We start from the raw sequence: 24,701 nt of genomic DNA, 5'->3' as shown, positions 1-24,701 counted from the left end.
TGGCAGCCGGCTGGTCAGGCTAGGTTGGGTTGCCGTTGACTTATTCCAGAGTCCGGCGCGTAAAACGCGGTCGTCACGCGGTCACATGTCACAAATATTACTTCCCCAGTCAGCAGACGCGCTAGGCCGAACCGCGACTTGGTGTTCGACAATCCTCAACTCCATTTTCGACCAGACACCAGCATTTGGATATGCTGCGCGCTTCAGCCATCAATGCTACCCGCACCTTGACACGACCCATACGTGTTTCTTCACGACGATATCATCCTCTGGCAACCCAATGGTCCTCACCACCTTCTGCTAACCTCGTCCCCATAGTCATAGAACAAACTGTACGTCAGTCTAGTCCCTCAGAGCCAAATCTTTCTTGATTTTGATCCATAGGGACGTGGCGAGCGATCGTATGATATCTTCTCGCGGCTCCTTCGAGAGCGCGTAATCATGTTATATGGGCCCGTGCGTACGTCGAAAAATTATCCATTCTAGCTTCTTACATATGGTGTCGGCTCACAGATAAACGACAACGATTCTGCTCTTACCGTTGCGCAGCTGTTGTTTTTGGAGGCTGAGGAGACCTCGAAGCCTATTCACCTCTATATTAATTCTCCGGGGGGTAGCGTCACTGCAGGTCTCGCTATCTATGACACCGTGAGAGGCTCCTTGACTACATGTTTTGATTGCTCACTTGACACATGCGGTAGATGCAGGTCTGAATCTTAACGCTGAATCGCCCCTCTTCAAGAATTAATGACATGCAATATAGTACGTTTCGTCGCCCATACACACATACTGTGTAGGGCAGGCATGCTCCATGGGTTCCTTGCTTCTTGCTGCAGGTGTGTGTTGGACACTTTCCATCATATGAAGCCTCATCATGTCCCCTTCCCTAGGTGAAAAAGGGAAGCGGCATTGTCTCCCCAACGCCAGTATCATGATACATCGTGGGTTCCGCTCTTGACCAAGCAAGGTGATGTTCTAAGTGACTCGTGTATAGAACCGTCTGGGGGTGCTTCCGGTCAAGCGTCGGACATTGCTATCCATGCAAAGGAGATTCTCAGAGTCCGTCAATTACTCACTTCGATTTACCAGCGGCACTGCAATAAAGAGGGCGAGAGTGAAGCCAACGGTTTGGCACGCTTCGGTGCGATACTTTCAATTTCAAGTTATACATTCTTATCTAAGCTGGATGATTCCTGCAGAGCAAGCACTAGAGCGCGATTATTTCATGACAGGTACGTTCGCAGCAGCAATTGATGGGCCATCTTAGACTTACGGTACCCAAAGCCCGAGAAGCATTAGACTTTGGCATCGTCGATGGAATTCTAGAAAAGCGACCAGCAACTGAAGCCCTGCCATCGAAGTAACGCCACTTGCTACCGTAACGTATATCTCCCCATTGAATATCGATGTCCAGCATGCGCGCGATGTAACGCATGCATACCGCTCTTTCGGGGACAACTAATAATCAGATGAGACCCATGGTACATATATCTTACCATGAATTAAGAGAAGGAAGCCTTGCGGAGTGCCGCTTTCTTCGTATTGGACTCAAGAGCCTCCGGTACTTAGGTGCCTTGTGAGTATCTCCTTCGGTATTCTCACCTCGGTCAACAACATACTCAGCTTTCTACTTGGAAATCTGAGATCTGCATCGGGACCAACACTCCGGCCGGCTGGTATCGAGATCTCACGCGCACGACTGCTCTGTGTTCAGTGCTCGCGACCTGCCTTGCCACTAAATATAGGAGGTGGGAGGTTCGCGGATTTTTGCGAAGTGCCAGAGTAGCGAGAATGCCTAGGGTCACAGCTATAAGTGATGCCGGGTGCTGCCCTGAGCCTAATCACCGTGGACTCCTCGAGGCAAAGGCTAATTCAGTCGTCGGTGAGCTGCGGAGGCACATTACCCGCAACTCGTCCGAGATGATCCTCTCATGTGAACGACACGTCTTGACAAGCTTTGATCTCAGATCCACTCTCTAATCTGCTGTGATTCCAGAACCGGCATTTCTACATGCTACCGAGGCATCCATTGTGCCTTCATCGGGAGGCTGAACCATGTCTCGGAGCTGGCAGTGGGGTAGCCTTGCCCATGGCGGCGCTGGCTTTAGATTGACGCGGTGCTCAGAACTGCAGTGAGCTATCCGGGCACATTGAGGGTTTGCTCTGAGTTCCAATTTCGTTAATGCCATATGGATTTGGTGATATCCGGAAAATCGACACCAGTCGGTCATTTGCCAACCTACTGGAACTAAGGTTTGGAGCATTACCTTCAGATAAAGGTACGCCACGCCTTATAACTGCTACACTTTGACACCACCGCCTTGACGACTTTACAAATTATGCCAAGCCTAGTTCCCCTTATTGAACTGTACTGCATGTGTCCATGAATAAAGCTTGTGAGATTCACGGCATTAGCATTAAACCTTCTCTGGTAACACGGCGTAAGTAATCTAGATGCGTCCTTCGCAAGCAGCTAAAAGGATGAATAGGTTCATTTTAGTCCATGACGCGCGTCTGTGCCGCAAGCTCGAGATTGGTTTAGGCTTGTTTTAAAGTGTCCAACACGCTTATTAAATGTGGTCACACTGGCAGGTGGACACTCTAGAACTGATGGACGCGTTACAACGTGCCTGTCAAACAGTCTTAAGCCCTCAAGCGCTCAACATTCGCAAGGACCACAATACCCGGTCCCATGGTGCTGATGGCGGAAACGTAGTCTCCGTGTGGTCCCTGATCGGGTTACTTCGAAATCTCGGTTCACCCGGCGCCACCGTGCCACCAATCGTGTCCACAGATATAGGTAGACCACTGCCAGTCGGCGTGCATGACAGTTGATTGCGATATTTTTAAACGTGGTCAACGTCATGCACCTCTGGCTTGACTCTTACTAGGCGACGTTGCACACGTTCGTATCTTTGCCCTCGGTGCAAGTTCCAGATGGTTCGGAGGTACCCTTGCGGCACGCGGTAGATAGCCGAGTGCCATAGGTGTTTCAGATTAAATCAGACACGCCGTGACGTACTACAGCGATCAACTGGCCTCGCTGCAGCACAAGTAAGGTTGTACGAAATTAAACTGAGTGATCGACTTAATTGCTCACTCAGTGACCGACATGTCCCCAGGCTGGGATGGAATTCGATGGAACCAAGGTCGAGTAGCCGTTACGTAGTAGTATGCCAAGGCTAAGCTAGCTTGATGCTATCGCGTCCATTTGCCCCTGACATCTGAAGGTGGAACAGTGTTTAAACTGTATCATGGTCAAATTTGTTGTCGGGCGTGGAGGTGGAGGACTAGGACCGTTCAGTCGAACGCCGCCATGAGCCTCACTGGGAAACCCTTGAAAGTAGTACTAAGTAGTAGGAATTATCGCATCGTACGGTACTACCGATCAGGACGCACGAAAGGGACGAACTCCAAATGCACTTGTGGTGTAAATCGTGAGCGTGCTGGCATCAGGAGCAATGCGTATATGCTGTTTTGCACAAACACTGCAGTGTTCATCATTTTTCCACGTTCTTGATGATCAGATAAGCCTAAATCAGCGCTTGAGCCACCCTCACGCGTCTCAGCATATATCACACATGTGAGGATTCCAAAAAGGCTCTTTCAGCTTTAGCTAAACCAACATATGAAGCTACGCGTGCACCGTGGAACAAAAAACGCCAAACGAGCAAGGCCTACAAGTACACAACAATGAATGAATGAAAAGCAAGAATATGCGTGTAGTAGTACTAGAAAGAAGGGTGCTGAATTTTCAAAGGAAAGAAGAAAAAAGCGGGCGAAGAGTCAGGGCGACCCGCGCGATGAGCACACCCGTGAAGACCAAGCTAAATGTTTAGTGAAGGCGCGAACGGCGGAAGGAGAAGAGGCGACGGTTCTTCCCGCCGTTGTTCCCGCTCCCGTTCTGTGCGCCGCTGTCTTTGCCTCCGTTTCCGCCTTGCCCGCCGGTGGCCTTACCGCCAGTGGCACCCTTGGCGTTACCGCCTTGGGCATTGCCTTGACCGTTCTGGCCACCACCATTGGCGTTGTTGCCGTTGTTGCCAGCTCCGGCAGCAGATGTCGAGGAGCTCGAAGCACCAGACGAGGAAGAAGTGCCAGTGCTACCGTTGCCGCCCCCGTTACTCCCGTTGTTGCCCCCGTTGTTGCCATTGTTGCCATTGTTGTTGCCAGCTCCAGCCGCAGACGTCGACGAGCTCGAGGCACCAGATGAGGAAGAGGTGCCAGTGCCGCCGTTGTTGCCGTTGCCATTGTTGTTGCCGTTGTTGCCCGTAGACGAGCTACCGTTGTTGCCAGTGCTGCCGGTGTTGCCACTGCCATTGTTATTGCCAGTGTTGCCTCCAGCGTTGCCTACAGTGAACTGAGAAAAATTGTCAGCTCAAAGAAGATATCAGCAAAATTAGAAAGGAACATACGTAGACAACATCATCGAGGGAGCCATGCTGAGCAACAGCGACGAGTGCAGGCTGGTGGTTGGCGGCAGAGTTGATAGTCGAGATCTTGTACGTGCCAGCGGGAAGACCGTCGGTGACGGTCGTGTTGAGCATGCCGTTGACGGCGGGATCGTTAAGACCCTTGAAGAAGGCGAACTTTGTAGGGTCCGTGGGCGTGGTCTGCGTGAGGGAGTCCAACTGCTCAATGACGACGTGCGAGTGACCGACAATCTGACCCTGCGAGTTGAGCTGCTGTGGCGCTGAGAAGTAGTTCTCCTCGGCGTTGACGAAGTTGCCGGTCTCCATGCCCTGGATGGCGAGCATGACATTGAAGGGCGTGTTGGCAGCGATGTTTTGCATGTTGACTGGGTTGACAAACTTGGCGGAGGGCATGTTCGACGTGGAAGGAATCTGGCCCATAGGCGCGGGATTGCAAGAACCACCTTGGACCTGCTGACCATTGGTGATTGTCTGGCCGGTAGTAGCGCAGAAGTTGATGAAGTTATTCGACGACGTCAGCGAGGCAACTTGGCCGGCGGCGGGCTGGTCCTGGCCATTGTCCTCGAAACCCTTCGCAATGACGCTAGGATCGAGCGCTGAAGGATGCGTTAGCACGTATTGCAGTGGCATCGAACGAGGTGTACTTACTGAGTGATGACTGTTCGCCCTGAGCTGAGCTGTTGCCACCGGTGTTACCGTTGCTGCTAGTGCTGCCGGTACTGCCAGTACTGCCAGTATTACCGGTATTGCCAGTGTTGCCAGTGTTGCCAGTGTTGCCACCGTTGTTATTGCCGCCCTTACGAGCGAGCAGGCCGGGAGAGACGGGTACAGTGAGGCCGGCAGCCAGTGCGGCAAAGTAAGGAAGGATGACGAAAAGGCTTGCCGAGAACTTCATGGCGGGCGCGAGAGGATAGAAATCGGGATGCAAAGAGCACTAGGCTTGGAGCGCGAAGAAGCAGGGGCGGGTGCACGCTAGGAGAAGATCTTCACAGAAGATGAAAGAGCTAAGAAGAATCCTAGAGATGGTTCTGAAGATATAGAGAGAGGAAAAGATCATTAGTTACTTGGGAGGACGCGAAAAGACTGAGACTCGAACGTACAAAACCAGAACCAGGCAGCTCTGCTGCGAAGAGAGTTGGAAGGAGAGAAAGAGGGAGGAAAGGGAATGGAGAACGAAATGCCCAGACATTCGAGATTTTATAGGTATGCAACGGGGAGGTCAGAAGACAATTGCGAAGGTGCATGCGTCCCCCAGACGACTGCCTGAGGGCTCTTACCATTTCTTCGGGATTTGACACTCACGAAGGGAGGAGGACGACGCGCAAATTGTGAAAGGATTAGGGGCTCCAGGCGGTTCGCACTTGGTCGGACTTTCCTGAAAGAGCATCGCAACATTGCAACGACGTTGTGACAACAGGAACGGGGATAGCAACTGGGATTACATAAGCAGGAGCCGTCAAGCAACCAGCGCGTCCGATAGGCAACCAAGTTCCGTAATGGTAAGCAAGGAGAAGGGACGTGTGAGGATTTGCCAGTATGTTGGTTCTGAGAATCTGATGTTTCACCGCGATTTCCCGCCGGGTCGCCATGTAGAACGCGGGCCGCTCGTCTAACTGCAGCGATTGGTTGTTGTGTCAGGAGATTACAAGTGGGTTCGAGGAACAAAGGCGAAAAAGATGACTTCATCGGTACATAGCTGGAGCGCGTGCGCGTGGACACGACAAAGACTTATTCGCATTTGGTCTTGACCATAAAGGAGGCCAGAGTGTCTATCTCGTTAATGGAGAGTCCTTCTAGATGACGTTCTGCCATCTCTGCCAGCACAACGTGGACGTCTGCGACGTCTGACATGATTGGAGGGCGACTGAGGGCTTCCTCTAGGAGACGGGAGCTCCGTCTGCGGCTCTGCTCCTTGGGATCCCGACGCGGTCTATTGGCTGGTGTGGGTAGCACGGTGGGACTGAGAGCGCGGGAAGTGTTCCTGCCGGTGCCATAGAGAAAGTGTGGGGAAGGAGGATCGTCTGATAGGAGGGGCGAGGGATGGATGTCGGGAAGGAGGTTGAAGTGGGAGAGATAGCGATAGAGGACTGGGTCAGGCAACGCTTTCAAATCAATCTATGCTGCATGTCAGATTCTCTGCCGTCGGGTCATGCAAACAAGTGTGTGTGCGGACCAGACTACGGGTACTGCTCTCTTCTGGACCTGCTGCTGCTGCTGCGGCAGATGCAGCAGCAGCTGCTCTGTCTGCCCGTCTTGAGGCAGCGGTGGACGATGGATCGACGCGTTTCCTCTTCACGCGTGGTTCACCATCGGGTCTCTCCTGGGCAGTGCGCTTTGTGGCGGGGGCGGGAGGGCCAAAGTAGGCGGCGTCGTCGTGGGCGCGTTTGCGAGCCTGCGGGCGGGAGCGTGAGCCGGACGTGTTTGCGGACTGGTTTGCGGTGTTCATGGATGAGTGCAGTCGAGTGCGCTGTTCCCACGGATCGACGAGGATGTGATCTGCGGCAGGCAGGGGCAGACATGGATAGGCGGACGCGCATTGGCTAGATTACTCCTTGCAGTAGCGGACGCCGTTAGGCTTGTCATCAAACTATCCCGCTAATAGACTGATCTAACGAACATTGCAGTACATCCTTGGTAAAACGCATAACCCCCTACATCGTTAGCATCCGTTAGCCTCATCTGCCATATCATAGACCAACCCAGTCGGAGACGTATACCGCATTCCATTCCCATCTCCGTCCTCACCGCCCTACAAAACCGCCTTATATTTCCCTCGCAATCTCATCTCTTTCCTCCACCCACCACCCCCATCCCGCCAGAAGCCATCTGACCTCCCGACGTCCACATGTCTACCTTCGGTACTCTCTTCCGCGTCACCACCTACGGCGAAAGCCACTGCGCTTCCGTCGGCGCCATCGTCGATGGATGCCCTCCTGTAAGTTCAACTTCATCCCACACCGCTCCCTTGGCGCGTTGCCATCTCTTCGCTCACTCGTTCATCACTCTGTCCCACAGGGTCTTCAACTCTCCGCCGAAGATGTTCAGGTTCAGCTCAGCCGTAGACGTCCCGGCCAGAGCAACCTCACCACTCCTGTTAGTCCACATTCAATTATCATCTAGATCTATTTTTGTCCTCATCAGTATTTCCCTATCAGCGTAACGAGAAGGACGCCGTCCATATCCAAAGCGGTATCGAGCACGGCGTCACTCTAGGCACACCCATTGGTCTCCTTGTCAAGAACGAGGATCAGCGTCCTCATGACTACTCTGAGACCGATCTTTACCCTCGTCCCAGCCATGCCGATTACACCTACCTCCAAAAATACGGTGTCAAGGCTAGCAGCGGTGGTGGCCGTAGTAGCGCCCGCGAGACCATCGGCAAGTCTAGTCTTCTTTCGTGCCTAGCACGCTCTCATCGAATCTAATCATTTTTGGTTGCCAGGTCGTGTCGCTGCCGGAGCGATCGCGGAGCGTTATCTGAAGGAGGTCTATGGTGTTGAGATTGTTGCCTTTGTCTCTTCCGTAGGCAAGGTTCACCTTCCCGCGACCGTTGCTCCCCCATCGCTCATTCCCAACGACGGAAACGAGGACAATGATGAAGCTGAGGACGCACTCTCACCAGAGTTCAGGCAGCTTCTTGCTACGATTACGCGTGAGGAAGTTGACAAGCACCCGACGCGCTGCCCGCACCTCGAAACGGGAGAGCGTATGACCAAGGTTTGTCCACTCTCACCCCCACGGGCATTGTGAAACTAAATTGCGGTTCCGCCTTGATTTTTACACAGCGTATCCTGCGGGCCAAGGACGCGAGCGATTCGATCGGCGGTACCGTGACCTGTGTTATCCGCAATGTCCCGTCTGGGCTTGGTGAGCCGGTGTTCGACAAGTTTGAGGCCAAGCTCGGCCATGCCATGCTGTCGATCCCCGCGACCAAGGCGTTCGAGATCGGGTCTGGCTTCCGCGGTACTGAAGTGCCAGGCAGTCGGCACAACGATGCATTCGTGAAGAAGGAAGACGGCAGCCTCGGCACGGCAACCAATTGGAGTGGAGGCGTCCAGGGCGGGATCACCAACGGCGAGGATATCTACTTCCGGTAAGCTATTTTTATCCCCGAGTCGAAGCAACCTATCATCTGTCTTTGTAATCCTTCTCACACTTTGCTTCTCTTCTTTTTCCCCAGGATCGGCTTCAAGTCGCCCGCCACGATCTCACAGGCCCAGGCGACCGCTCAGTACGACGGCACCCCAGGCGAGCTCGCTGCTCGGGGCCGTCACGACCCGTGTGTCGTCCCCCGCGCCGTTCCCATCGTGGAGGCCATGGCTGCTCTCGTCGTCATGGATCAGCTGCTTATCCAGGGCGCACGTCGCAGCGCTGCTGCTGGTCTTCCCCCCGTCACGACCCTCCCGCCAACCATGGTTATGCCGCCCCAGTAGACGTTTGACTGCCTCCGATGGAACGGGTGCTAGGGCTGGTTCCTTTTTTCTACGTGTGGCTGTCTCTGCCGTCCCTCTCTCACCATCGAATGGATTCCCAAGTGATTGCCTTCCCTATAGATTAGTGTATATGAACGTGAGCACGGGTGTAATGTTATAGATATTTGTTGAATCAAACTCAACAGCGGAGTAACTCGTCCGCGTTGTCCGAAAGTTATTTCAGTCAGCCAATTGTCAATGGGATCGGGATGAAGCATGTGCATACACTAGCAACCCGCACACCTGTCCTTACAAACAACAACGAAGGACCTCCTTCACGTGTATTCCGACTATACTACAAGCTATAAATAAACCATATGACAGTAGGTATATCGCTCAATCTAGATACGTTAGAATGGGCAGCGGACCTGAAAACAAAAGCAACCAAGAAGTACAACATAGAAACGAACAAACATGCCAGTGGAGCGAGTCAACGCCGACTGAGAAAATGGGGTCATTCATCCTCTTCCGAGCAGTCCAGACAGAGGCAGCACACGATCGGTTCCATTTTCCACCACCACCACTGTATGCACGAAGTCGTCAGCACGCGCCATCGATTTCTTGCATTTGCACATGGACGTCCCCCAAACATGTCCAGCTCGGGGAGGTTCTAGGAAAAAAAACAGTCAAACTCACATGATGATTGAGCAACCGTTGCGGCCACCGACCAAAGTGCTCGTTGATAACCTGCTCACGCCACTCGCGCTCCTCGTCGGCGGACATGTCATCCGGGGCGTAGTATAGGCGCGACATAAGCGGGGTGCGCTCGTCGACGTCGCTGTCATATCTGCCTTTCCGCTGGCTGGGGTGTCCACCTGCGTACTGCACTCCGTAATCATCGGGGGCGCTCCGAGCGGAGCGGGAATGAGAGCTGGGCGTACGAAGGATCGACCGGGGCTGAGGTGCGGGCTGGGGGAGAGGCTGGGGGTTGCCGAGGTCGCGGCCGGAGGCGAGGAGGCTGACACGGGCCCCTAGCGGGCCCCATCCTCTGGCGGAGAGGTGGGTGGCGGAGTGGATGGGCGCGGAGATGGATGATGCGGGGGAGCCGGAGAGGGAGGAGGCTGCGCCGTCAGAGAGACGGCGACGGCGCGCGCCGCCTGTGATACGTACACGCGAATTGAAACGGACGCGGGGGATTGGTGTAGGTGCAGACGGTGGTGGGAGCTGGAGCGAGGTTAGTAGGTGTAGTTGGCGAGGATGCGCATCGAAATTGTTTAGCCGCCATGATAGATAGGGCGTAAAGTTAGGGGAAACGTACGTTCGATAGTGCTTGTGTGGGGAGCACGGGCAGGCTGAACGAACAACGGAGCTCGCGTGAGCGGCGGCTGGCGGTGTCAGAGCCTATCTCGTCGTCTTCATCGTTATCAACGACGGATTCAGGATCGTCCAACGACAAATTGTCATCCATTGTACCTCTTTCATAAGTTACGGCATTGTTGGCCTCCACAGGAGGATCTGGGGAAACGTCCAGGCAGAAGGCGCGCAGATAAAAGGGCGAGAACCGATTAGAGGTTCGATCGCGTTGTTTGAGTCCAGTTGATGAGTCTTTCAGGATATGAAAGTGGCATGACGCTAAGTATGGACTTACCTGTGGGTGCCTGAGAGGGTTTTTGCTCCTTCGGCAGGGAGGGTGGGCTCGTTGGAACAGCCATGATAGGTTTGTGGGCCTGGCGTGCTGGGAGAGATAAGCACCTGCTTACACTAGGAGGAACAACCTAGGCAAGCGTTGCCAGCACGCAATCAGTGTTGTCAGTGACAGGCGCGCGCAGTAGTGAGTGGGGCGATACTAGTGAGAGGAGCGCACACAGATGGTAAAGTGGCGGTGTCGGGACCAGATACTGACGTATTCGATGATCCAACAGGGGCTATTTCACCTTGCTAAGTATATAGCCCCTGTATCATTTGATGGCAGCGCGTGCCTGGAATTCACGAGGGATTCATCGCTCAGTCCCTGTCCCAGTCAAACGTGCGTTGAACGTGGCAACATTGTTAGCGTCGATGAGTATAGCTGCGTTGATGAAATGAACACAAGGATAATCCGGGGCAGAGCGGTGGTAAACCCAGGGGCTTGCTCTCATGAGCAAATCATGGAGGTGGATTAAGGACTCAAAGTCACAACTCCGCAATGCTGCTTAACGTTCATTTTATATGAATAACCAATGTTGTACGGCAGCCGTTTGGATGATCAGGCCGACATGAGGAGCATTGTCTTGTCATAGGTTAATTGCCGGATACATCATATGTTCGTCATGCGAGAGCAAACAGTTTACTTATCATAATCGCTATCTCCCTGAAAGCCGAGCGCTGATAGTTAAGCAACGTATAAATGCAAAATACAATCAGAATGTGTAGCAGCCAATGGTAATACTACTACGAGCTACTACGAGCTTGTCGGAGATGCATGGTGGACTTACGCCGAAGACAGCAACGATTCAATATGAATCTGATGAACATGAGGCACTGTCTGTGCGATGAATTTCAACTGCGTCTATCTTGATGTTATCCAGAAGTTATCTCCGGATACGCGAGTGATTCGTACAAGGACAGTATAAGATGTAGGCAAGAATAAAGACAAGGAGGGCAAGAATGTCGTTGACGGAGAGGAAGAGGTAAGCACTGAAGCACACTGAAGCATAGAAGGGGGAAAGCTGGATTGAGACCGAGACGGCTGAGTATGCGGGCCGTGATGATCGTCGAGTCAATCGAGTCAAGACTTGCTTCGGGACCGGGGATGGGGGGGAGAAGAACGAGACAATCAAGGGGGGTTTCTGATATGCGGTGCAGGTGTGGGTTAACCAGCCCCTTATGGAGATGGCAAGAGGGTTATCGGTGACGAGGCCACTGTGCCGACGGCAAGATGAGGGGAAGGGATCAGGTAGAAATAAGAAAATAAATAAGTAAATGGACGAAGAAGGGAGGAGGAGGAGTTTGTAAGCAAGTGAGATACCACGACCGCCGAAGGATGACCGAGAGGAGGTGATTTTGTCGGGGAACCAATCCCCTGCACTGTCCAGCATCTCGTCTCCTCCATTTCGACGGTGGACCTCTCTCTATAATCCACTAGTCATCTTCCTCGCTACTTTCGTCTCTGTCATCCTCCCTCTTCTCCCTCCCCGCACACGCCCTGCACCGGCCTTGACCCTTCCGATTGCGGCTTTGGAATCCGCCTATTCATCCTCATCCTTGCTTTGTAAGACATCAGCGCCATGGAGTTTCCGGGCCTCAATGCCTTCTGGGATCTCTCCCAGACTCCCTCCCAGTTCTCTCAGCTCCCAGATCACGACTTTCTCGCCCTCCTCCAAAAACAATTCCCCAGCACACTCGCAGACGGTTCGCACCAGCCCACTCCCTCCTCCAGCACCGCCGTCGACCCTCAGACCATCCAAAACCAGCCCCCACAGTCCTCTGTAGACCCCGAGTCCGATGACAGCAGCTCCAGCCCAGATAGCGCACGCAACGAATCTCGATCCCGACGTCAGTCTATCGCGTATTCTCGGGCCGACGGAGACGATTCCCTGAAGCGTAAGGCGAGCTATGACGACGATTCGATGGAGGGCCCCTCCTCTAAGAACCAGCACACAGGTGCGTGCAGCCTATTGGCTCTCCTCGTCCGTAATCAGTATCTCACTCGTTTTCATGGACCTCTCAGCCGATGATCCCTCCTCCAAACGACTTGCTAACTCTCGGCGCAAGTCAACCGGAAACCACCAGGTAATCCCATTCACCATGTCCACCCCTCTTTATCACCGGTACTAATATATCCCACACTTCTCTCATAGGACGAGGCTCGTTTGCTCAAGCGTAAGGAACAGAACCGGGCCGCCCAGAGAGCGTTCCGAGAACGAAAAGAGAAGCATGTCAAAGACGTGAGACACATCCATGCCGTGCATGCTCGTGCCTGTCTGATCCTGGCCCAACTAGCTTGAAGATAAGGTTGCAGCTCTTGAAGCAAAGAACGACGAACAGTCAGCAGAGAACGAAAATCTCAAGGATCTACTGAACCGCCTTCAGCAGGAGAACCTGCAGCTCAAACAAGCCCAGTTTACTTTTACGGTACCTAAACCGTCAGAACAGTCCAACGCTGTTGCCGGCCCTTCCAAGCCATCAGGACAGCTGCCATTCAACTTCTTCAGCCCAATGCCGTCTTCGATTGATAACACTTCTCTCACCATGCCGTCGCAGTCAGTCGACCAGCCCCAGTCTTCGAATGCCAACGGCGATATTGACTGGAACTCGCTCACCACCTTCGACTCCAATATGCTCAGTATAATCGACGATGTTCCATCAGATAGCAACGGGGCCTTGGCAAATAACGCCAACAGTAGCATGCAAGTTGATAACTCGCCATACGGCCAGTATGCTCTTCCCTCCCGCGACCAGTATAAGACGATTGCGAACAACCCATTGTTCATGTCGTTTGCCGAGACGCCTGATCCAAGTATGGACTTGATGAGTCCCGACCCGTCCACCAGCTCTGCTACAACCAACAGTAACGTGATGGACCCTTTTAACTTCAGCTTTTCCTTGTCACCACATGCTTGGACCACTCAATCGCCACCTACTTTCACCAATTCGCCACCACAGTCACACGAATTTCCACACAGCACGAGCTTAGACGAACTGTTTGGAGGGAGTATGCTTGGTGGTCACTCTCCGCTTGACTTCAATGCCCTCGTCAAGACACCATCGATGTCACCCGTCTCCCATGCCGCGCGCAACAACAGCACTGGAGGCAGTTCTACTTCTTCTTCGCAAATGGTTAACGGGGTGACCAACAACCAGTCTTCGTCGCCTGCCTCGCAGTCCAGTACGTCGAATTCCCAGAGTCCGTTCAGCTGGGGGATGTCCCAGCCAAGCGACAGTCCTCCGTCGGCTTCCGAAGAACAGTCTCAGTCTCAGCGGCAGAACGGAGCTAATTGTTTAACAAACTCAAACGCGTTCACAAGGGAAGTCATGTCACGTAAAATCGCCGAAGGTGGTCAGTCGCCCTTCTCATCCAACGCCGGTCCTCCACCAATTGGAGGCGATTCACCTTTTGCAGTTGCATCAGCAGCAGCAGCGTCGTCACCGATGCTGCGCAAGATTGTGGACACGATCGAAGGCAATTTCGTCAACTGCGAAGGGACAGCATTTCCCCGTACCGAGCAGAGCGAACAGAACATTGAAGTGCTCAAGGCGTGGCGTAGTATCACTTCGCATCCTTGTTTCAAGGTGGGCCTCGTTGACTCTCTATTTCTCATTCGTAGCTAATCGTCATCTACTTCAGGATGCGGATATCAATCAGCTTTGTACCGAGTTCACCAAGAAGGCCAGATGTGACGGTACCAAGGTTGTCCTCGAACCGTCTGGTGTACACCATATCCTTGAGACGTTCAAGGCAAAGTCCCAGCAGCAGGAAGCCAACTAGCTTCTCTTACACCCGGCTGTATTTTTTGTTTTCACAAGCATCTGCATGCACGTATCCATACTACCTTTACATACATATCACGTTTCCTTCTAGAGTACCACCTTTCCCGCTCGGGTTCCTATGTATTGGTATCTTTTCACCTCCTTTGCCACCATTAATTCACCATGAGCTCCGCATTGGAACGATTTATATCGGGTCTTGCTTTCCCTTTGGTCTTTCCAGCTCAGAGTGCGTCTAAATGTTGCCTAAGCCCAGTGTATATTATACATTAGCACGGAAGTACTACACAATCATAACAACAGAAGAAAAAGTCCATCATCACGTCTACTCCTCATCGCTCGGCGTCAAATACTCATCGTCGCTGATGACCTGCTTTCGCGTCGAACTGCGACCGCGAGACCGCACGGGCTTATCGTCCTCGTCCATTGGCGTGAGCGCTCCGTCAAAAGAGCCGCTGGCCGAGTCTGCAGCTGAGGGTGCTGCACCAGGCAGACCCGAACCTGCGGTCGTCCTCTCCAGAGCGGCATCAAACACCTTCTCCATCTCGTTCGCATCAATGTAGACCCAGGATCCTTCTTGGTTGTACGTCCTCGCATTGTTGAACATGAGCGACCAGTCGGCTTTGAACTGGGTGATGCTCTTGTAGTAGTTGGAGTTGATCCGCTTGCGCAGGATCGAGAGTGCCATGGGCTGTGATATGAGTTGGTAGTAGTCTGGGTAATCCTACAGGATATGTTGGACACAGACGCCTAAGAGGCAGTAAAGACACGACATACCCGTCTGTCCGGCGGGTCCTTGAAAAGCTCGCATCGTTTCCGCCCAGTATCGTCGGCGCACGCGGAAACGGCCTTGAAGCATTCGTTGAAGGCCTTCTTCATCTTGTCCTTGACGCCAGCAGAGAGCTCAGGACCCTTCGTCTTCCGCCTCTTGCTGTCCCCACGATCCTCGTCATCCTCGTCTCCGTTGACGGACGGCGTGGCAGACATCGACTTCATGCCTCGCTTGCGCTTGCTGTTGGGTACAGGCGTGCCGAATTCGGCCTTGCTTTTGCCCTTCTTGAGCCGTCCTCGGCCACTGTCTGAAGCTGGCGTGCCGCGACCGGAAACCTCGGTATCCTTAATAAGCTTGTTGGCTGCCCTCCGCTCCTTCCGACCACGGGCGCGGTCAACGAGCTCTTCCAGATCCTCGCCATCTTCGATGGCCTGGAGAGTACTTCAACGCTAAACTCAGAATGCGGGAAACGGTGGACACTCACCATTGCCCACTGCTCGTCAGAAAGACCGTCGTTGTAGCTGACGACATTGCGCCGGCGTTGACCACGGCCTTCAACAACATCTTCCAGCTCTTTGGGCATGAAAGGCTCATCGGTCTGGTAGCAGTCTGGAAGCTCTTCGACCTGCATGAGAGGCATCGGTGGCTTGCCGCGTCCGCCCTTGTTACGCCACTCTTGCAAGGCATCACGCTCACGCTTTTGGTCCATGTCGCGGAAGATGACAACTTCTTCGTCACTGCGGGCGAGAATTTCATTCAGTTCGTCGTCGTTCATATCACCGGCCTCTTCGTTTTCCTCGTCCTGGTCGGCTTCAAGAATGGAACGCTAGACTGAAGTTGAGCAAATTGACATCAGTTGCTGCGATCTAAAACGAACGTACGAGGAACTCCTCTTGCTCCTCCTGCGTAGACTTGTTATCGAAACGACCAGCTTGAATGACCTTGTCGTCAATGTCAAGCTTGAACCGTGCCCTTGCGTACATGGCTTCCTCCACACTCTTCTCCGTGATGAAACGAAGAATGCGTACGGCTTTCGTCTGGCCAATACGATGCGCACGATCCTGGGCTTGAAGATCGGCGTGGGGGTTCCAATCGGAATCGAAGCTGGCAAATAATGTCAGGCGAAGGAACGGACTGTGAACAGGGTTGACTTACATGATGACGGTATCGGCGGTTTGCAAGTTTAAGCCTAGACCTCCGGCGCGAGTGGAGAGAATGAAGACTTGGATCTCGGAGTCCTTGGCATTGAACAAGCGCACATACTCAGCTCGTTCTTCGGTCTTGGTACCACCGTCGAGGCGAAGATACTTCCAGTGCATGAACTTCAGGAAGTCCTCCATGATGTCCATAACCTTCGTCATCTGGAAGAAGATGAGGACTCTGTGACCTGTATGGAAGAACTTGGGAAGAACGCGAGAGAGGAGCTCGAGTTTGCCAGACGACCGAATGAGTTTGTCGTCGATCATGCCGGAGGGGTTGACCTTATCCTCGACGCTCTCGAACAGGAAGGGGTGCTGACAGATCTTCCGGAGCTGCATGAGCTCGTTACTGAGACCCTTGACTCCGCCGGATTTCCCCTTGGACTCGTTACCATCAGCAATCATCTTGAACTTCTTCATTTGTCTGTAGAGTTGGCTCTGCAGGCCACTCATGCGGATCTTGATCACCTTCTCCACCTTATCGGGCAGCTCACTCTCGACGTCCTTCTTGAGACGACGAAGCAGGAAGGGGCGAAGGACTTTGTGCAGACGGCGAATGATGAGAAGAGCTTCTTCTTCGTTCAGCTCGATTTTGTCCCCTGTCCCAGAGTTGGCGAAGGGTGTGTTGAACCACTCGTCGAATGACTTGACAGAGTTGAAAATCTTGGGTAAGACGAAATTCAACAGTGACCACAGCTCGGGAAGGTTATTTTGTAGTGGAGTGCCGGTGAGAATAAGACGATAACGGGAGTGATAGTACTGTGTGAGGGTCTGAGACAACTTGCTCTGTGTGTTCTTCATGCGATGACCCTCATCTACATACCATTAGCGGAGGAATTCATAAAAAATACTGTAGACATACCAATGATCATGTGCACCCACTTCATCTTACTGAGAATAGGACGATCCTTGATGATGTACTCATATGTCGTCAGGAGGACTTGAAATTGGCCCATGCGAAGGTCATTCTGAAGTGCCCGTCGCTGCGCCGGGTTACCCTTGTATGAGATCATATTGACATCCGGGGCCCACTTGGCGAATTCGCCAGACCAGTTGGTCATGGTGGACAAGGGAACAATGACAAGGTAGGGGCCGCGCTGCTTCTTCACCTCGATGAGGAAGGTCACAAGTGCGATGGTTTGAATAGTTTTACCCAAGCCCTATCAAATATCGTTAGCTGCATCGCATCTGCATGTGGTCGATGCTCGTACCATCTCGTCTGCGAGGATACCATTCAGCTTGTTGTTATACAAGCTGACCATCCACTGGAGACCTTTGATTTGATAGTCCTTGAGCGTGCCGCCGATAAGAATACCAGGCTGCTTCGTGATCCTCTCCGAAATACGGTGGGCAACTGCATAGTAATCGACCTTGCCTTTATCGTCGACAGCGTCGGCATCGACTTGGGCGCCAAAAGTGGCCTCGTTCGTTGGTTCATCAGAAACAGGACCTTCGCTGGGAGGAACACCGGCTTCGTTCTGCTGGGCGACGACAGCCTGGGCGAGAGAGTCGAGATACGCGTCCGTTTGTCTGAGCAGGTGGGTGATACGGGTATCCTTGGCGGAGTCGATGAGCTTCATGTATGTCTCTTCATCGTCCGCCTTGAGAGCCTTGAGACGCTCCTTGGAGATCCTCTCGATGCGCTTCTGCTCTTCCTTCTCCGTTACCGCATGCAAGCTCAGAACGGCGCGGCCAAGGCGCAGCACACGGTCTTGAGCACTGCGATTGACCGCGACCACCTCACGACCGTGAGCACAGATGACGCCGAGCTGCTCAACGTGCTTGTGCTTCGCACGACGCTCACGATCTACTCGCTGCCGGCGCTCCAGCTGTTCTGTTTGTTGCACATCACGAAGAGTTGGGCGACGATTGCGACGGAAGTCAGCGCGGTTGAAGGGGAGAAGAGTTCCTTGGATAAGACGCTCGGCAACGGATGCTCGAAGTGCACGTTGCTTCTCAAGCAGCCGGAGTTTCTTGAGTTCGATGAGTGCCTGCAGCTTCGCGTTCTCGTCCACGGGCGGGTGTACCGTCTTGGGTGGCTCGTTCTCGGATTCATTCGATCCGTTGAGTATGTCGTCGGTCATGGAATCGAAGCCGCCCTCGCCCATAGTAGCGGGCAAAGACTCAAGCTCGCCGATTCGCTGCTGTATGCGTGCTTCGATAAACCTGTCACGTTCGTTGATAACATGATGAACATCGAGGCCGGCGGGAGTGATCGAGGGTATAAGAAGGCGTTGTAGACGCGAAGCAAAGAGCGAGGGATCAAGGTCTTTCGGGCGTTGGAGGTGAGTGAAAGGGTAGCGGAGGGCATTGTATGGATAAACGCCCGTTTTCGAGTCGTCTTCGAGCAGCTGAGTTTTTGAGAGCTCTCCGTTGACAAACGACGGGGCGGCAGGGTCTTCGTCCTTGACGGCACCTGCAGCTGCAGCAGCTACAGCGGAGTGATCCTGCGTAGGAACGGGAGAAGTACCTGGTGGAACGACGCCCTTCTGAACTTTGACGGCTGAATCAAGGATACGAGCGCTGAGGTCGGGGTTCTGGAGGAGCTTGTCAAGTTCTGGGACCGAGGCGTTCTGCACGCGGATGGCCTGCTGAAGCTGGTCCGGGACGGGTTGGCCGCGGGAGATGAGTTTGAATGCCATTATCTGGGCGCGAAGGGCGTTGATTTGGTCATGTGTGAAGGAGACGGGAGTGGAAGATGGCGGGGGTACGGGCTGGGAGGGAACGGGGCCAGATGTGATGGACTGGCCATTGAGAGGGACGCCGTTCTGTAGAGGCTGAGCGTGGCCATTGATAGCTTGCTGACCGTCGATGGCATGAAGCTGGGTGGGGTCGAAATTGCCCTTGCCTAACGGAGCGCGGATAAGAGAGGGAAAAGGACCAGAGGTGGCGACTTACTGAGTGCGGTGTTTATGAACTTTTGCAAAGTGATAATCTCAGGGTTGGTCTCCGGCGTGAAGCCCTGCCGTTTGAGTTCTGTTATGCGCTATTGGGGGTGAGTGTATGCGGGCGAGGACAGAGGCAGGCGAGGCTCACATTGATAGCAAGCTGGAGCCTCTCCTTTGGGGGAAGATTCTTGACGGTCTGAGGGACGTGGGCGAACTGGGGATACTGCTGGGGGTCCTGGAGGGAGATGTTCTGGGGCTGGAATGAGCCGGCCATGCTCCCGACTGTCCGCTGCGTCAATTGGGCCGAAATATCAGTCGCGTCCTCCGCGAAACAAAACCCGTGGCAATGCTCTCGCCTCTCACCTCAAGTCACACTCCAGTCACACTCACAGCACCCGTGGCGTGAGAACATAAACATCACGCCCATCACGTGCACCCAATTAGTCGAAACGCGTCCGACGTGACTGAACTCCTCTCAGACTGACTTCACTTCCCGCCAACACCATGGTTGCAGACCGCGCAGGCGTACGTACACCAACAACGTGCTCACTCAACCATGCTGACGACGGGCTAGTATACGGTGACGATGTTCCTCGTCGACATCTCCCCTTCAATGGTGGAAACTCGCATCGTCGACCTTCCTCCTGGTCCAACCGGCGAAGAGCGCACCCGGGAAGTCTCCAGTCTCGAGTATTCACTTCAGTACGTCAAACTGAGGATACAAGATATGGTAAATCTCTATATATCACCCCTAGAAACTTTACCTGATTATTAGTAGATATTCCACGGACGAAAAACCGAACAATGCGGGGTCATCATCTTTGGCTCCGATGGTAAGCCTCCAGCCGTGCAATTACTGAAGCCACTTGTACTTATTAGTATGTAGACACACACAATGTTGTCAACGAAAAGAATGGTGGATATGACCATGTCACCGAGTTCATTCCCATTGGTCAGCCTAATGCAACCACCTTGGCCAAGCTCGACACCTTGAAACCTTCTGAAACTTCTGGGGACCGTACGTCCTTTAGTCGCATCATGAACGGTGATTTTACTGATAACAGAACGTATACTCCAGCTATTGACGCTTTGATAGTTGCCATCGAGACTCAGGATCAATATCTCGAGAAGAAACGTACTTGGACGCGCAAAATCGTCCTTCTCACAGACGGCAAAAACCCAATGGAGATTGAGGATTGGGAAGCTACCGTCCACAAGATGAACGCCTTGCACATCTCTCTCGATGTCGTGTATGTCAGCTTCCATGTTTTAAATTGGATACATTGCTAACATAACCGACTCAACAGGGGCATTGACTTCGACGACGAGGAAATCGGTTATCAAGAAGAAGGCAAAAAAAACATAAAGGTAAGTCTGTAGTCATTTACAGTGTAATTTTATTAATCTCGCATCCTTGATCTTGATAGTTCGAGAACGAGGCATTTTATGCCAAGTTCACTTCGTCGTTGAGCAATGGCGAAGTTGGTACATTCGAGAAAGCCCTGCAAGAGAGGTACCGTCCAGAACCAAAAGATACCAAGTCTACTCTCATGGGCACTATGCTCCGGCTTGGTGACGTGGATGTGCGACCTGACGAAGCGATGGAGGTGTTGGTCAAGACGAGCAAATGTACCATGCTCGAGCGCCCCAAGAGCTGGAAGAAATTCGCCAGACGCCAGGCAGTAAAGCAAGACGCAGAGGACGAGACGCAAGACGTGGACGGTCAAGTGGACGAAGATAAGAAGACCGTCTTCAGCCAGCTAAGGATGCGAACCGAGTACTACGTTGACCACAGCGAGAGCAAAGACGACACGGACGATGAAGACAACGAAGAAGGCGAGGACGTAAAGAAGAAGAATGCACCAGAGAAGGTCGAAAAGGAGCAGCTTATCCGCGGCTTCAAGTATGGGGCTACTTATGCGCCTTGTCCTGACGGACAGTTCCCCAAGCTCCCGACGAAGAAGGGAATCGATATATGCGGGTTCTTTCATCGACAAAACGTATGTTGTGTCTTTTCTTCCGTCATCCACGATATTAAATAACCCTCTAGTTTCGCCGCGACTTTTCTATGGGTGAGGTTCAGTACGTGTGGGCAGACCCGTCTTCTGCATTGCAACAAGTCACACTCTCTTCGGTGGTGCAAGCGATGGCGGATAAAGACGTGTTAGCAATCGCTCGCTGGGTTATGAGGGACGGGGCCGATCCGAAGATGGGCGTATTATGCCCCAGCCAATTCGATAAAGTAGACTGTCTGCTCTGGGTCCAGGTGCGTCCCCTTCGTCTCTACTGTCCCCCCGCTAACTGTTGAGCTATAGATGCCGTTTGCAGATGATGTACGCAAATATACGTTTGCACCCCTTGAACACTTGGTGTCAAAGAAAGGCGACCCGATCACGACTCATCCTTACCTTCCAACCTCGGAGCAAATGTCGGCAATGGAGAATTTTGTTGACGCGATGGATCTCATGGATGCTGGTGAAAAAGACGAGGACGGGTATGTCTTTCCAGTCGATGCATTTTTGTCTGGCTGGCTGAACCCGGTTGTCAGACATCGTCAACCCTGGTTCGACACCCGTCTCTCGTACAATCCAGCTATACACCGAACCAAACAAGCACTATATCATAGTGCAATCGTGAACGATGTCGTCTCGAATCCACTGGCGCCGCCCCATCCGGAGCTCGTCATGTACTTTGATCCACCAAAGCGTGCAGTCAAGCGCGCTCGTGAGGCTGTCGAGGAGTGTCAGACCGTGTTCAAGGTCAAGGAAAGTACGTGCCGTTTCCTTCGTTGCCTAACGTTCAGCGAGGTTACTTACGGGTTGGCACAGTCCCCAAAAGAGCTGCCAAGCGTGCCCGAAAAGACGGCCATGTGCGCGCCAGAGACGACGATGAGGAAATGCTGCTACTTGATCTCAAGGGACCGAAGCCATCCGCCTCCGAATCTCAAACTACCTCACAAGAGCCATACACAAACCAGGTTTCAGAGGATGCAGACGCAGGTTCTGAGACGGAGAGCGAGGACGAAGAACTATTGCTTGACCAACCCAAGTCTGGTGCAAAGGCAAACCCACCACCGACGCCTGCGCGACTTGCATCCACGGATGTAGACCCAGGGCGCGAGCGAGGACGGATTATAGGCACGACATATCCGCTGCAAGACTTTAAGAAGAACATTGCCCAGGGTGATCTCGTCACGAAAGCTGTCGAAGACATGGCGTACGTTATCAAAGAGATTGTTTTGCGGCCCTTTGCGAGTCGCAGGCATAAAGAGTTGATCAGTTGTTTAACCGCGTTACGGGAAACTTGTCTCAAGGTGAGCTTTCCCTCGCGCATTGAAGCAAGCTGGGTAATGACTCAGTCGCCCTTTGGTTACAGGAAGACGAAATTGATGCCTGGAACAAGTTCGTACCCTTAGCTGACTGCTCTCTTCAAGTGCAGCTGACTCATGTGCTTGGCTTAGATTCTTGCGAGATTTGAAAGAATCCTGTCTTTCTCCGCCAGGTAACCCAGCATTTTGGGCAGAAGTGAAGAAATCAGGCAGAGGCATGAGTCTCATCAGTAGTCCCGAGGCTGCAAACCTGGGTGGAGTTTCAGACATCTCAGAATCAACAGCCAGTAATGTGAGTTTTGGCTTATATTTGGCCGACAAGCATCTGATGTGTGCAGTTTATCATGTAGCTATAGGATTTGATGATTGACTTGAGGCCATCAGGAAGATCGTGACCTTCTGGTCGGACTTTTGAGACTTTCCAGGCCTTGTGCCTGGTCAGCCAAGACCACAAGGCGAGGCAAGGTTGTATTTTGCCTATTTAGGATATTTTATGAAATATATGGGCATTGCCGACAAATATGTGGAGCGGGTGTGAGAAAGGAAAACAAAGGGAAGCTGTGGACTTAAATCAAAAGAAAAATCTGCTGGGATTTGAATGCACGACCGCCAAAACACCATACTAAGCATGTCATTGCAATTATAATCTTAACCGTTGTGCCACGATGCCGTTAGAATAGCAGGTAGCCTTAGTCAATATAGCCCACATCTGAGGGACTTGGTGAAAATTTCCTTCAAACCCTCGACACCAGTATGCCCTTGATACAGTAGTTGATGTATGATAGTAAGTACTGTATTCAAACAATTGAATCATGAAACAGAAGTAGGCATGATATTCAGCTTGTAGCATCAGAATCCCCTGGCTGAGGACAAAAAGTGTCCATAGCCTGACTGATAAAATGTTCACTAAGTCCCTCGAATGTGGGGTATATTGACTAAAGTTACCTGCTATTCTAATGGCGTCATGGCGCAACAGTTAAGATTATAATCGCAATGGCATACTTAGTATGGTGTTTCAGTGGTCATGCATTCAAATCCCAGCAGATTTTTCTTTTGATTTAAGTCTGCAGCTTTCCCTTTGTTTTCCTTTCTCTCACCCGCTCCACATATTTGTTGGCTGTGCGCCCCATTTATTTAGTCAGTAAGCAATGAACATATTTGGTAGCAACAAACAGGGTGTGCAAACTTGTGAAATTCCTGGTTCTTCTGATTGACTTGTGAACTTTGCTCTGGTACCAGCTCCGACAGCCTTGTACAAGCCTGTACAAGCCCAAACCAGCTACTCACAATGTTCCTGATGGCCTTGAAGTGCATCACAGAGTGTTTTATGTAGTTATGGATGAAATGCAATTGCAATGTCTGAGTCCACCCCAGAGGATTTGTCAAAAAAAGCTGCAAGGTGTTTATAATGGGGCTGTCTTACAGCGAGTTTCATATTGATAGGCCAGTTTCCACTACAGTGGGGCTAGAATTGTTGTTTACATTTGGAGCGGTGGCAATGACATATGTTGCCTTTCTGAGATAGCCTCCCAAGAGTGTTTGCAGTGCTAAGGCTCCAACCATATACTGTACCATTTCGACCTTAAGTTCAGTCCACCTGTCCACCCCCCCTCTGAATTGAACCTCCGGGGGGTGGACAGTCCACCCCTCTAAGGCTGAGTCCCTCTTGAAGTGCCTTGAACATAGTAGGGTAGACATCTGGTAGAACTACAAAAAATCCTGTATATTATGTAGAAACAATGAGATATGTGCTATGAAGTGTTTTAATCACCTAGAAACCCTTGCTAGAAACACAACGTCACTTGCCCAAGGCCAAGTCCTCAGCACTAGCATCAAATAAGTGAAGCCAGCCAATTTCAATGCCAACGCCAAGGGAGTCTGTGACACCAATTCAATGCTGAATCACCAACAACGTCACCGGGGTGGAGGATCCGAGATATCATGTTGTCAGGCCCCATCCAAGTATCGTTGTTGAACTCCCTACTATTGCTGTCAAACAGATCAGACTTGTTGTCCATGTTTGTGTCATTGTCTTGAGGTGCGCCATCTTTGGGACTGTTGTTGTCATCATTGTTGTTGTCTCTGAATGACTGTGAGATGCAGGCAAAGGGGTTGATGTCATTGCAGGGCAGCTCACAAAAAAGTTTGAGTTCAGGCCCGATGGCCACCCCCTGAACATGAACTTCATGTCCCCCCCCCCCCCCCC

At 52.3% G+C, this 24,701-nt stretch overlaps 7 protein-coding genes across 7 annotated transcripts; 4 read left to right on the top strand and 3 right to left on the bottom strand.

Moving 5' to 3' along the window:
* Window positions 1-191: 191 nt before the first annotated feature.
* CONPUDRAFT_46589 (uncharacterized protein) lies at window positions 192-1,364 on the top strand (the record flags this gene model as incomplete). The annotated part of the gene is made up of 9 exons (XM_007764409.1): window positions 192-332; window positions 385-456; window positions 514-648; window positions 702-707; window positions 764-836; window positions 891-941; window positions 995-1,126; window positions 1,206-1,232; window positions 1,285-1,364. The coding sequence occupies 9 exons, from the start codon at window positions 192-194 to the stop codon at window positions 1,362-1,364; spliced, it is 717 nt and encodes a 238-aa protein (XP_007762599.1).
* Window positions 1,365-2,182: 818 nt separating this feature from the next.
* On the top strand, window positions 2,183-2,974 carry CONPUDRAFT_68865 (uncharacterized protein; the record flags this gene model as incomplete). Its single annotated transcript, XM_007764489.1, has 4 exons — window positions 2,183-2,279; window positions 2,394-2,441; window positions 2,642-2,800; window positions 2,892-2,974. 4 exons carry the CDS (start codon window positions 2,183-2,185, stop codon window positions 2,972-2,974), a joined length of 387 nt encoding a protein of 128 aa, XP_007762679.1.
* Window positions 2,975-3,587: 613 nt separating this feature from the next.
* Window positions 3,588-6,856, bottom strand: CONPUDRAFT_133770 (uncharacterized protein). Its single transcript, XM_007764982.1, has 5 exons — window positions 6,604-6,856; window positions 5,531-6,545; window positions 5,079-5,458; window positions 4,413-5,026; window positions 3,588-4,357 (listed from the first exon to the last, which is right to left on the bottom strand). Exons 3-5 carry the CDS (start codon window positions 5,323-5,325, stop codon window positions 3,836-3,838), a joined length of 1,383 nt encoding a protein of 460 aa, XP_007763172.1. The 5' UTR covers window positions 5,326-5,458; window positions 5,531-6,545; window positions 6,604-6,856; the 3' UTR covers window positions 3,588-3,835.
* A 385-nt stretch (window positions 6,857-7,241) lies between these two features.
* CONPUDRAFT_133769 (chorismate synthase) lies at window positions 7,242-9,072 on the top strand. Its single transcript, XM_007764981.1, has 6 exons — window positions 7,242-7,365; window positions 7,446-7,523; window positions 7,586-7,808; window positions 7,873-8,147; window positions 8,216-8,523; window positions 8,611-9,072. The coding sequence occupies exons 1-6, from the start codon at window positions 7,276-7,278 to the stop codon at window positions 8,861-8,863; spliced, it is 1,227 nt and encodes a 408-aa protein (XP_007763171.1). The 5' UTR covers window positions 7,242-7,275; the 3' UTR covers window positions 8,864-9,072.
* A 181-nt stretch (window positions 9,073-9,253) lies between these two features.
* Window positions 9,254-10,699, bottom strand: CONPUDRAFT_140915 (uncharacterized protein). The gene is made up of 4 exons (XM_007764980.1): window positions 10,491-10,699; window positions 10,161-10,357; window positions 9,539-10,066; window positions 9,254-9,512 (listed from the first exon to the last, which is right to left on the bottom strand). Exons 1-4 carry the CDS (start codon window positions 10,552-10,554, stop codon window positions 9,357-9,359), a joined length of 945 nt encoding a protein of 314 aa, XP_007763170.1. The 5' UTR covers window positions 10,555-10,699; the 3' UTR covers window positions 9,254-9,356.
* Window positions 10,700-12,723: 2,024 nt separating this feature from the next.
* CONPUDRAFT_94624 (uncharacterized protein) lies at window positions 12,724-19,477 on the bottom strand. Its single transcript, XM_007764979.1, has 10 exons — window positions 19,316-19,477; window positions 19,178-19,265; window positions 17,491-19,127; window positions 17,142-17,439; window positions 16,236-17,094; window positions 15,962-16,184; window positions 15,565-15,906; window positions 15,086-15,511; window positions 14,167-15,032; window positions 12,724-14,110 (listed from the first exon to the last, which is right to left on the bottom strand). Exons 1-9 carry the CDS (start codon window positions 19,439-19,441, stop codon window positions 14,634-14,636), a joined length of 4,398 nt encoding a protein of 1,465 aa, XP_007763169.1. The 5' UTR covers window positions 19,442-19,477; the 3' UTR covers window positions 12,724-14,110; window positions 14,167-14,633.
* A 194-nt stretch (window positions 19,478-19,671) lies between these two features.
* CONPUDRAFT_140912 (SPOC domain-like protein) lies at window positions 19,672-22,951 on the top strand (the record flags this gene model as incomplete). The annotated part of the gene is made up of 14 exons (XM_007764978.1): window positions 19,672-19,692; window positions 19,742-19,897; window positions 19,946-20,000; window positions 20,054-20,185; window positions 20,246-20,417; window positions 20,475-20,535; window positions 20,595-21,167; window positions 21,218-21,433; window positions 21,483-21,661; window positions 21,716-21,936; window positions 21,996-22,480; window positions 22,543-22,568; window positions 22,628-22,787; window positions 22,834-22,951. The coding sequence occupies 14 exons, from the start codon at window positions 19,672-19,674 to the stop codon at window positions 22,843-22,845; spliced, it is 2,469 nt and encodes an 822-aa protein (XP_007763168.1). The 3' UTR covers window positions 22,846-22,951.
* Between the last annotated feature and the right edge of the window lie 1,750 nt (window positions 22,952-24,701).

Source organism: Coniophora puteana (assembly GCF_000271625.1).
Source record: "Coniophora puteana RWD-64-598 SS2 unplaced genomic scaffold CONPUscaffold_1, whole genome shotgun sequence".
Classification (NCBI taxonomy): Eukaryota; Fungi; Basidiomycota; class Agaricomycetes; order Boletales; family Coniophoraceae; genus Coniophora; species Coniophora puteana.
Note: the sequence above shows the minus strand (reverse complement) of the source record. Positions and strands in the feature narration are given on the sequence as shown.

What these genes read in the sequence shown, in the direction of transcription:
- CONPUDRAFT_140915 (XM_007764980.1), bottom strand. Translation starts at nt 10,554, where the DNA reads ATGGCTGTTCCAACGAGCCCACCCTCCCTGCCGAAGGAGCAAAAACCC. An exon ending in CCACACAAGCACTATCGAAC is followed by an intron (nt 10,067 to 10,160) that starts GTACGTTTCCCC and finishes ACCTCGCTCCAG; the next exon opens with CTCCCACCACCGTCTGCACC. An exon ending in AACGGTTGCTCAATCATCAT is followed by an intron (nt 9,513 to 9,538) that starts GTGAGTTTGACT and finishes TTTTTTTCCTAG; the next exon opens with AACCTCCCCGAGCTGGACAT.
- CONPUDRAFT_94624 (XM_007764979.1), bottom strand. Translation starts at nt 19,441, where the DNA reads ATGGCCGGCTCATTCCAGCCCCAGAACATCTCCCTCCAGGACCCCCAG. An exon ending in ACCGCCGATACCGTCATCAT is followed by an intron (nt 16,185 to 16,235) that starts GTAAGTCAACCC and finishes ATTATTTGCCAG; the next exon opens with CTTCGATTCCGATTGGAACC. An exon ending in CTGACGAGCAGTGGGCAATG is followed by an intron (nt 15,512 to 15,564) that starts GTGAGTGTCCAC and finishes AGTACTCTCCAG; the next exon opens with GCCATCGAAGATGGCGAGGA.
- CONPUDRAFT_133769 (XM_007764981.1), top strand. Translation starts at nt 7,276, where the DNA reads ATGTCTACCTTCGGTACTCTCTTCCGCGTCACCACCTACGGCGAAAGC. An exon ending in TCGTCGATGGATGCCCTCCT is followed by an intron (nt 7,366 to 7,445) that starts GTAAGTTCAACT and finishes TCTGTCCCACAG; the next exon opens with GGTCTTCAACTCTCCGCCGA. An exon ending in GGCGAGGATATCTACTTCCG is followed by an intron (nt 8,524 to 8,610) that starts GTAAGCTATTTT and finishes CTTTTTCCCCAG; the next exon opens with GATCGGCTTCAAGTCGCCCG.
- CONPUDRAFT_133770 (XM_007764982.1), bottom strand. Translation starts at nt 5,325, where the DNA reads ATGAAGTTCTCGGCAAGCCTTTTCGTCATCCTTCCTTACTTTGCCGCA. An exon ending in GGGCGAACAGTCATCACTCA is followed by an intron (nt 5,027 to 5,078) that starts GTAAGTACACCT and finishes CGCATCCTTCAG; the next exon opens with CGCTCGATCCTAGCGTCATT. An exon ending in CCCTCGATGATGTTGTCTAC is followed by an intron (nt 4,358 to 4,412) that starts GTATGTTCCTTT and finishes AATTTTTCTCAG; the next exon opens with TTCACTGTAGGCAACGCTGG.